We start from the raw sequence: 9,566 nt of genomic DNA on the forward strand, positions 1-9,566 counted from the left end.
TTCCCTAGAATTCTGCAATTCCAGTAACGGTTCCTCATTCCATCCCATAAAAACCCAAGTGACCATCCCAACAGCCCATGTTATGCCTTCAACGTTGGGTGCCTCACCCTCCAAGCTGGGCTCTGCAGGAGACCAGGGCTGTCCACAGGCTGCTTCCAAACCTGCTATGCCGGGATCTGCTTCTGAACACACAGGGGTCCTGAGAAATGGAGACTTTAATGCTGGGAAGCCACCTCAGGTGCCACCCAGGGATTTCTTGCATCACTATGGAACTTCAGGGAAAAACAGTTCTGAGCAACGCTGGCATCCTGGTTCTGATCACATAAGAACAGAAGACGTGTGGAAGTTTGACACCCCTACCATTGAACAAACCCTTAACCAGTCTCTCTTTTCAGAGAGCTTGTGCACTGACCCTCTCCACAGGTTCCACAAGTTCAACCCAAGCTCTGAGGCAGCTGAAGCAGGAAAGGACCATTATAAAGTGCTGCCAGAAAGTAAACAAGGAGCTGGGGCTAATGGAGCCTGTGAGCCCCAGGATGGAACGTGGCAGAGTGGGAGCAGGCTGATGCCAACAGGACTCCAGGCCAACAATTTCTTAAAACCTGTAACTCCTTCTGGAGCATGGATGCAGGAAGCCTGCACTCTGCATCCCCACGACAGGGTCTGTGAGCTCAGTGCTTGGAAACAGCAGCTGGAGAAAGTGCAGTTGCAAATAGAGCAAATGCAGGTAGGGAGCTGCTTGTGTGAGTGGGGTGAGTTTCAAATCCTTCCTGGCTTTTTTTTTTGTTTCCCCAGACTTCTGAAGCAAGGAGGGGAATTGTCTCAGGCTTCTCCCTGCCTTGCACTGAAAGTCAAGATCTTGATGATCTGTTTTTACAGCATGTGGTGTCATAGGTATCTTCTGATGTGCTGCTCATGGGGAGCAGCCCTGTGTTATGTTACAGCTCTGCATAATGTCCTGTCTGCTGGAAACTGCAAACAAAAAGCATGCCAAGAGGTTCCTAACAGTTTCTAGAATAACTGCATTCAAGATCTAGAGTTAGGAAGCAGACTTTTTTTTTTAAAGATGCATCAAACTGACTGTAGTTTAGGTGGAAACAGTTTGTTTATCACCTCCCACCAGCTGTACCATAATGCAAATTGTTTCCAGGGAGCTTGCACAGTGATCTAAAATTGTTTGTTAATCTCCAGTTGTGCTTGGGCAAAGTTACTTGTTCTTGGACATGGATGGAGACTGAAATAGCTGTGTCCTGGCATGCAGATGAGCACACAGAGTGCAAAATAGCTCTAGCAGTGTTGCAACTACCTCTGTGGAGCACAAACCTCTCCCTTCTTGTTTTGTCTCCCCTTTCAGTTACAAAATGGAGGTGCTTGCCACCATGCCTCCATGTATTCTCCTTCTCTGCCTACACTTGATCCAGCCCAGTGGATCAATATCCTGAACTCCAATGAAAACCTGCTCAAGGAGAGAGAGCTTCTCATTGACAGGTGAGTTTTGATACCAACATGTGGTTTAAGGACTCCAGTGGAGTGTTTTTGGAAATGGAGGGTTTTGAAAATAGCAGGAAAGCTGGTATCTGAGTCCCTTTTACCAAACTGAGCTTTTTTTGTTGCAAAGAAACAAGACAATGATCTTTGAGAATAGCTTTTTTTTAAAATTCATTTTATGAGCTCTCCTCTTCCCCTTGGAAGTAAGATGGTGATCCTGAAGGGTTCAGATTGAATTTTGGTTATGGTTTAGTGTGTTTTATAAGGGATAAGGACTTTTGTTTACATCATGATTATTTAGAATGTCAAAACAACTGCCTTTTTTTCCTCAAGGATTTTCTGGGAGCTGTTTGAGATTTTTGTTTTCAATTTGTTCATTGAGTTTGGGCTGGCAAACAACACTTCTCATACTTAACACTAGTTGTCCATCATATTTTGGAAAAAAAGTAACTCCTAGTGAAAACTACTTTCAGCATTTGGACTGTAAACACTTTTCTTTCCTGATCATTTTTCCTCAGGAGCTCTGCAGCCAAGCTGGATCCTCCAAAGCATACAAGGCTTTGTGTTTTTGATGTACAATCTTTGCTGTGGGGATGGGAGGCTTTCAATGTGGTACCACTGTCCATGTTGTATGTTTGAGAACTGTGTATTTACCTGTTCTGGTTATTTTCCAGACAAAGACAACACATATCCCAGTTGGAGCAGAAGGTCCGGGAGAGTGAACTGCAGGTTCACAATGCCCTGCTGGGCTGCCCAGCACCTTATGGAGATGTCTACATGTTAAGGATACAGGTAATTGGGTACAACAGGGTGACAGTTATAAATATGCATTGAATCTAGCAGCCCTGCCACTTCTCCTTAGGTAGGAGGGCTGTGCAGAGTAAAATCACACTTTGTATGAGGTCCGGATTACCTGCCATCTCTGAGATCTTCTGTGACTCTGGAGATTTCAAGCCCTGAAGCATTAGGGTTTGTTTAAAAGCTGCACAAACCCCTGACAGCTCCAAGTGCCCCTTCAGCTACTGCAGGAAATAAGCTGGACTGAAGGGTGTTTGGGAGTGAGGACACAGCTCTGAGGTGGGGCAGCTGCTTAGTGCCAGGCTGTGGCTGTCCCTGGGGACTCTGGGGGGGCTGTGGCTGTACCTGGAGGGCTCGGGGGGGGCTGTGGCTGTCCCTGAGCTCACAGCCCCTCCCTGTTTGCAGGAGCTGCAGCGGGAGAACGCGTTTCTTCGAGCACAGTTCACAGAGAAGACTGAATCCCTCAGTAAGGAAAAGATTGAATTGGAGAGAAAATTGGCTGCTGCAGAGGTGGATGCAAAGCTGATCCGGGAGTCCCTGAAGGAAACTGTGCAGAAACATGCAGAGGAGTTAAAGAAACAGGAAGAAAGGGTACGATCCCATTGTTCTAGAGATTGGAAGGTGTTTTTTTTTTCTTCAAGAAGCTAAAAGTCAAGATAGTGTTAAAGGTTTCTGTGGCAGTTTGTTATTGCAGGTATTTTCTGATCTGCTTGTAGAGTACTTGGGTTGAAGAAAAAGCCTTTCCTCCTGCAGTTAGAAGTATTTCAGTACCTCCTCTTTTAAGCAGAGAAATCTGCCTTTTTAGCTAAGTGAGCAGAAATGGTGCTGAACCTGGAGGGCTCGGGGGGGGCTGTGGCTGTCCCTGAGCTCACAGCCCCTCCCTGTTTGCAGGAGCTGCAGCGGGAGAACGCGTTTCTTCGAGCACAGTTCACAGAGAAGACTGAATCCCTCAGTAAGGAAAAGATTGAATTGGAGAGAAAATTGGCTGCTGCAGAGGTGGATGCAAAGCTGATCCGGGAGTCCCTGAAAGAAACTGTGCAGAAACATGCAGAGGAGTTAAAGAAACAGGAAGAAAGGGTACGATCCCATTGTTCTAGAGATTGGAAGGTGTTTTTTTTTTCTTCAAGAAGCTAAAAGTCAAGATAGTGTTAAAGGTTTCTGTGGCAGTTTGTTATTGCAGGTATTTTCTGATCTGCTTGTAGAGTACTTGGGTTGAAGAAAAAGCCTTTCCTCCTGCAGTTAGAAGTATTTCAGTACCTCCTCTTTTAAGCAGAGAAATCTGCCTTTTTAGCTAAGTGAGCAGAAATGGTGCTGAGTTAAGGTGGTCTTAGTGTTGAGTGCTGGACAAAAAGGTAAATGAGTAGACTTGTAGAAGATTGAAGAATGAGTAAGAAATTATATAAATTAAACTTGTCTATAACTGTCCCTGCAGGTAAAGGGAAGAGACAAACACATTAATAACTTGAAGAAGAAATGCCAGAAGGAATCTGAACAAAATAGAGAGAGACAACAGAGAATTGAGACCCTGGAGAGATACTTAGGTGATCTGCCAACCCTAGAGGACCACCAGAAACAGAGTCAGAAGGTAAAACTTCCGGTTGAAATTAAAGCTCTTAACATACTTGTTCAGGTGACTTTCTACAGCTGCTGTTAATCCCCTGTGCAGCTGCTCAAGGGAAGTTGTGGCCTTGGCCTATTTTGAGAAGGAATGTTCTGATGTATAGCTGAGAATTGCCACATAAGTGGTAAAAATTGCCATTTGACAACATGGTGTGTGTGGTGGAGCTTATGGGGGGGGTCTCTAATTGTGATGGTCTTTGTTGCAGCTGAAGGAATCTGAACTGAAGAGTAGTGCTATGCAGGAGACAGTGCTGGCACTGGAGACAGAGCTTGAAGATGTCAGGGCTGCTTTCAGAGAGCAAGAGATGCAGCTGGAAACCCAAAAACACAAGGAGCTGGAGCTTCTTTCCACTGTGCGCAGGTAAACATCCAGGAGGATTAGAATAGACTTCATCTTGGCTCTGGAATAACTGCTGCACAAGACAGTGGTGATTCAGCACAGGCACTGTCTCCCACTTGTCAGAACCAGGTTACCCTGGATTTGTGATGGTTACATGAGCACTTTCAAGTTCTGTGTACCAACAGTGGAAGGTGGCAGCAGAACCAGATGGCTGAAGGAAAAGGGGCCCCCTCTTCTGTCCCCTGGGCTTGTCTGTCTCTGCAGGTTGTTGCTCTTCATCTGTAACTCCTTGCAAAATGGACCTACATAATCTTAAGTCTGCAAATGTGCCAACACCACGGGCAGGGTGGTGTCCAGGGAGTCCTTCCTTCCCAAGCCTTGGCAGTTTGCAAGCTGGGATGCAAACAGGGCAACCCTAACAGCTGAGATGAAAATAATTTGCTGCCTCACATTGTTTAGTGAGGGAAACACCCTAAATAAAGCTGTTTTTTTCCCATGGTGTTCTGCTAATTTCAGCTTGCAGGACAAGTTGCAGCAGTGTGTAAAGAATGCAGAGAGAGGACCCCCTGCTCAGGATGGGCAGAGACAGAAATTAGAAAATGAAGCTCTGAAGAAAGACTGTGACTGTCTCAAGAAGGTAAGAGGCTGTCCTAGCTGGCAGTCACACTTTTTTCCTTCTACTGAGTCACACCAGGCACTAAAATGAAATCAGGGAGTTTTGCAGTCATAGGTGGTCACAACTGCACTGGAACAGCAGTTCCTGAATTCCAAACAGAGGGGGTTTAAAAGCTGTTCTTTGTGGGATAGCCATGCACTTCTACAGTAATGTGGGAGAGAAGTTACAGAAAGCAGAAGAGGGGAGAGGAAAACCACAAGAATGCAACTTCTCCAGTTTGCTTTTAGCTGATGGTTCTAATGGTGCCTTTTATCAGGTGCCTTCAGTCAGGGAGTCTAAGTCCCTTACTGACAGAGGCTGTGATTAAATCAGTGAGAAGACAGGAAAGAGAAGGAGAGGAGATGCTGTCCTACTGAAGAAGAAATGCTGGCAGTGTTACTGAGTCTGTGTGGCCAGTTCTGATGCTTCTGCTTTTGATTCCAGATTGTGGACAAACGGCAGAAGAAGATGGAGCAGTTGTCCTTGAAAATAAAGGTGAGAGGTGACTGTGGAGGGACCTAGAATTGAGAATCTGCTGTGAATGAAGTAGACTGACTGCTTTCCCATGGTCTGTTCCAGAACCTGGAAGAACAGGTGGCCCAGGAAGAAGGGACAAGCCAAGCTCTGAAGGAGGAGGCAATGAGAAGAGAAAATTCCCTGCAGCAGCTCCGGGCAGCTGTGAAGGAGGTCAGAGCAGGAGTGTTAGGAGTGCCTGAGCATAACAGCTAATGAACAATGGGTTGTATTTAGCAAGACCCTGAATTTGCAGTCAGCAGCACCACCTCACCTGTTTCCTGCTAGTTGGTTGCCCTGTCAGTGCTCTGAAAGGAGCTCCTCTCTCCAAAAGCAGGAGGAGAAAAGCAGTTTCTGCCCCGGGCACTTCAGCTGGGGCTTTGGGTTGTGGTGGAGGAGGCTGAGCTTGCCAGCTGGGGGCAGCAAGGTGGTGAGCAGGAGCCCAGAATTGACTGCAACTCTGGCTGAAGGGCAGGGCTGAGCCCCACTCAAGCCTAAAGGAAGCCAAGCATAATGACAGCCCTGGAGGGAAGAGGTGGTCAGTGTTGGGGTGAGCAGTGGGTGCACAATGTCTTGGAAGCTTATTTTGTTGCATCACACCTTGGCAGGGTTGCTGTAGTGTCTGAGCCAGGAAAGCTGAATGTTCTGAGTCTTGCTCATCTGGAGGTCTTGATGATAACCATTTCCTCCTGCCCTTAGTGCTCCCATCATCATTTCTGTGTCATGTTCTGGAGCTCTGAGTGTTAGAAGGACATGGAGCTCCTGGAGTGAATCCAGAGGAAGCCATGAATGATGATCTGAGGGCTGAAGCAGCTCTGGAGTCAGGCTGGGAGAGTTGGGGTGTTCAGCCTGGAGAAGAGAAGGCTCCAGGGAGACCTTAGAGCAGCTTCCAGGGCCTGAAGGGGCTCCAGGAAAGCTGGGGAGGGGCTTGGGACAAGGGCAGGGAGGAAGAGGACAAGGGGGATGGATTAAAACTGGAAGAGGGAGATTGAGGTTGGGCATGAGGAGGAAATTCTTGGGTGTGAGGGTGGTGAGAGCCTAGCCCAGGTTGCCCAGGGAAGCTGTGGCTGCCCCATCCCTGGCAGTGTTGAAGGGCAGGTTGGATGGGGCTTGGAGCAACCTGGGCTGGTGGGAGGTGTCCCTGCCCATGCAGGGGGGTTGGAACTGGATGATCTTGAAGGTCCCTTCCAACCCAAACCATTCCATGACCCTATGATGATCGAGCAGTTGAATTAAGCTTGTTCAGTACCAAGTGATCACTAACCTGTTCTGTCCACTTCTTCAGCTCTCAGTGCAGAACCAGGATCTGATTGAGAAGAACTTGACCCTCCAGGAACGACTCCGACAGGCAGAACTCACCACCCAGCCCCTGCCTGCTGAGACAGCCCTCCTCGCCCAGGAGCTGCACGGAGAGCTGGCCACTTGTCTGCAGGACTTACAGTCTGTCTACAGCATTGTCACTCAGAGGGCTCAGGGCAAGGACCCCAACCTCTCTCTGCTCCTGGGCATTCGCTGTAAGTATGTGGAGCAGTAGTAAAGCAAACCCTGTGCTGTGGCAGGATTAAATAACTCACATTTAACATGGAAGGTTCTCATCTTTCTGGGATTCTGGATGAACTTTCTGGGTTAGCTGGCTCTGAAGGCTTCCTGTTCTGGCAGGGGGGTTGGACTGGATGGTCTCTTGAGGTCCCTTTTGACCCCTAAAGATTCTGTGATTCTGTGCTGGAACATCTAAATGTACTTCTGGAAATGGGTGTTGGTTTTTCTGGCTTGCAAATGTGTGATCCTTGGTTAGAGCTGCATGTGAGGTAACTCTTTTCTCTGCCTCTGCAGCTGTGCAGCACTCTGCTAAGGAGAGGGATGACTTGCTGAGCCCTGATGGACTTGCAAAGAAACTGGTGGAGGTAAAACAGCTTCACAAAGAGGTGGAGGAGTTAAGGACGGCGATATCTGACAGATACGCTCAGGACATGGGAGACAACTGCATCACCCAGTAAAGAACACTCCCCAAAGTAAGACAGAACATAAAGACTCAGGAGTCTAGAGCTCCTCCAACCCAAAACCTATTCAGCACTTTACCATCCCTTTGTTTGGGTACAAGATAATGTGACTTAAGCAATCTGTGAGAAATCAGGGGGTTTTGTTGCCAGCAGTGTTTAGCTGCTGGCTGGTTAACTGGAATCATTCAGGGCTTCGTTGTCGGGCTTTGCAGTAGCTTTGATCTTGTGGAATGTGTTTATGCTGTATTTGCTGGTGTGGTCTCTGAAGCTGGGAGATGAATTCTGAATTGCCTTCCAGGCACGTCAAGTGCTGAACATGCAAATGTGACAGTTAAAGTCATCACTAAAAGGAAATGTATGCCCTGGTCTTTCTGATAAATTCTCTGCGCAGATCCTGTGGGACTAGTAAGACCAGAGGATTATCAGAGTGTTCAGGGAATATCTGTGGAGTTGAGAGGCAAACAGGTGTGTCAGTTAGATCACTCCTAAGGGCTCCTCAGATTCTGTGTGCACAGCTCTGGTCTGGATACTTGTGGAGCCATTCATGGGAGCAGAACCTTCTTTCTTCAGGTAAAAGCATCTGGAGTCTTTCAGTAGTCAACAAGAGGTGGGGAATAAAGCAAAACTAAAAGATCACTCTGAAAATGCTCCCCCTGAGCACTGTTACCCCACAAGCCTTAAGCCTTTTATCCCCCCCCCACCCCAAAAATAGCACTGTGGGTGTGGGTGTGATTCAGGCTGCAGAGGAAGTGGATTGATGCTGAAGTGCCTTAATGTGCTAGAGAAACCTTCTGTCCCCAGGCTGCTCTGTGCCTAATGCATCTGCTGGCAGGGTGAGGATCTGCTGTTTCTCCTGGCAGCCTTTAGAGCCATCACAGACACAATCCTGGAATGTCTGGAGCCCCTTCCAGAGAGCTTGTGTGTCCCTGGGGATCCTGCTGCAGGCCAGCAAGGGGGCATCACTGCTTGGCTCTCTGCTTGCCAGGAAGAAAACCATTGTGATCCTAACCTGGCAGATGGAACAGCTGGATCTGAGAGCTCTTCCTGATGCCCACAAGGCAGTGAGCACTGGGCTTGGTTGTAGCCCTGCCCCTCATTCTCTGGGAACTCCCTGCTCCTTTGCTCAGTAGTGGGATTTCTAAATAAATGGTTGTGGGTGCAGTTCAGTGGATCACAACCCTCCTTAACCTTAGGGACAACTTTACAGTACTGAGTCCTTGCTTGTGACAACACTGGTGCCAAGGTTGGAATGTTTTTGCTTTGAGTTAAGAGCAAGAGAACAAGTTGGTCTTACAATGGGGGGGAAATACTTCTGAAACTCTGGTTGCTCTTGGTTCCTGTTGGGGCTGCAAGCCCTAGGTTGGGAAGAATGCTCTTGTTAATTCGTTTGTGTTAAATTTGAAGACCAAATCTGTTTTGTGCTTAATGTTTGGCCACCATGGCTGATGGTGGCAACAAATGGGTTGGTTTGTTGTCCCTGCATGGCAGGGGGAGAGAGTGCAGCAGTGCCAGCAGGGCAGCCAGCTGCCTGCCCTGTCCTTTCTGCATCTGGTGTGTTACATTTTTGGCTGTTTCTGTGTCCCAGGCTGCTGATGCTGTGCACTGAGCTAAATGTGGGCCAAGGCTGTTTCTTGAAGTAGTTTGTGTGGCTGCTTGGAGCTCAGGGGGATGCAGAGCAGCGTGAGCTGGGAAAGCTGCCCTCTCTCTCTCTGGTTACAGGGTGCTGGTTTGTACCATCTCCTTTCCCTCTGTTCCCTTTGGGGGCAGGATGTGGTTCCCAGGTGTCCTGCTGGGATATGTGCCCTCTGCCCCTGCAGAGCTGCCTGCACTAAAAGGATCAGGACTCAAACCCCGGGAGAAATGTTCCCAAGCCACCAGCACTGCTCTGCCCAAGGTGGGGATCCCAGCTGCTGTCCCTGTGCTTGCTGCTCTCCATAGGGAGCAGATCTTGGCCTTTTCCCTGCAGACCACCCCAGCAGGACGGCAGGACCACATCTCGCCCCCTCCCCTTGTGTGTCCGGTTCCTTGCGTTCCCCGTCGCGTCGCGTCGCTCACGGTGTATTTATACCAGCCTTTCTCTCTTTGTACCGAGTGTTTGGAATATAAAATAAAGCTGCTCTGCTGGCCCAGGGCCCGGCTCGGTGGCCGCTCC

The 9,566-nt window shown here is 48.4% G+C and overlaps 1 protein-coding gene across 1 annotated transcript in view; it reads left to right on the top strand.

The window, feature by feature from the left end:
- The window catches only part of CEP85 (centrosomal protein 85kDa), a 10,895-nt gene extending 3,462 nt beyond the window's left edge, over positions 1 to 7,433 (top strand). The window contains exons 3-13 of the mRNA XM_010003669.1: positions 9 to 727; positions 1,355 to 1,488; positions 2,163 to 2,280; positions 2,692 to 2,877; positions 3,719 to 3,871; positions 4,113 to 4,267; positions 4,763 to 4,883; positions 5,346 to 5,396; positions 5,481 to 5,588; positions 6,700 to 6,928; positions 7,248 to 7,433. Coding sequence (XP_010001971.1) covers positions 9 to 727; positions 1,355 to 1,488; positions 2,163 to 2,280; positions 2,692 to 2,877; positions 3,719 to 3,871; positions 4,113 to 4,267; positions 4,763 to 4,883; positions 5,346 to 5,396; positions 5,481 to 5,588; positions 6,700 to 6,928; positions 7,248 to 7,411 — 2,138 coding nt within the window. The 3' untranslated portion in view covers positions 7,412 to 7,433. The remainder of the gene's footprint in view (positions 1 to 8; positions 728 to 1,354; positions 1,489 to 2,162; positions 2,281 to 2,691; positions 2,878 to 3,718; positions 3,872 to 4,112; positions 4,268 to 4,762; positions 4,884 to 5,345; positions 5,397 to 5,480; positions 5,589 to 6,699; positions 6,929 to 7,247) is intronic.
- Positions 7,434 to 9,566: the final 2,133 nt, after the last annotated feature.

This window comes from Chaetura pelagica, unplaced genomic scaffold (assembly GCF_000747805.2).
Source record: "Chaetura pelagica isolate M959 unplaced genomic scaffold, ChaPel_1.0 scaffold698, whole genome shotgun sequence".
NCBI classification, from domain to species: Eukaryota; Metazoa; Chordata; class Aves; order Apodiformes; family Apodidae; genus Chaetura; species Chaetura pelagica.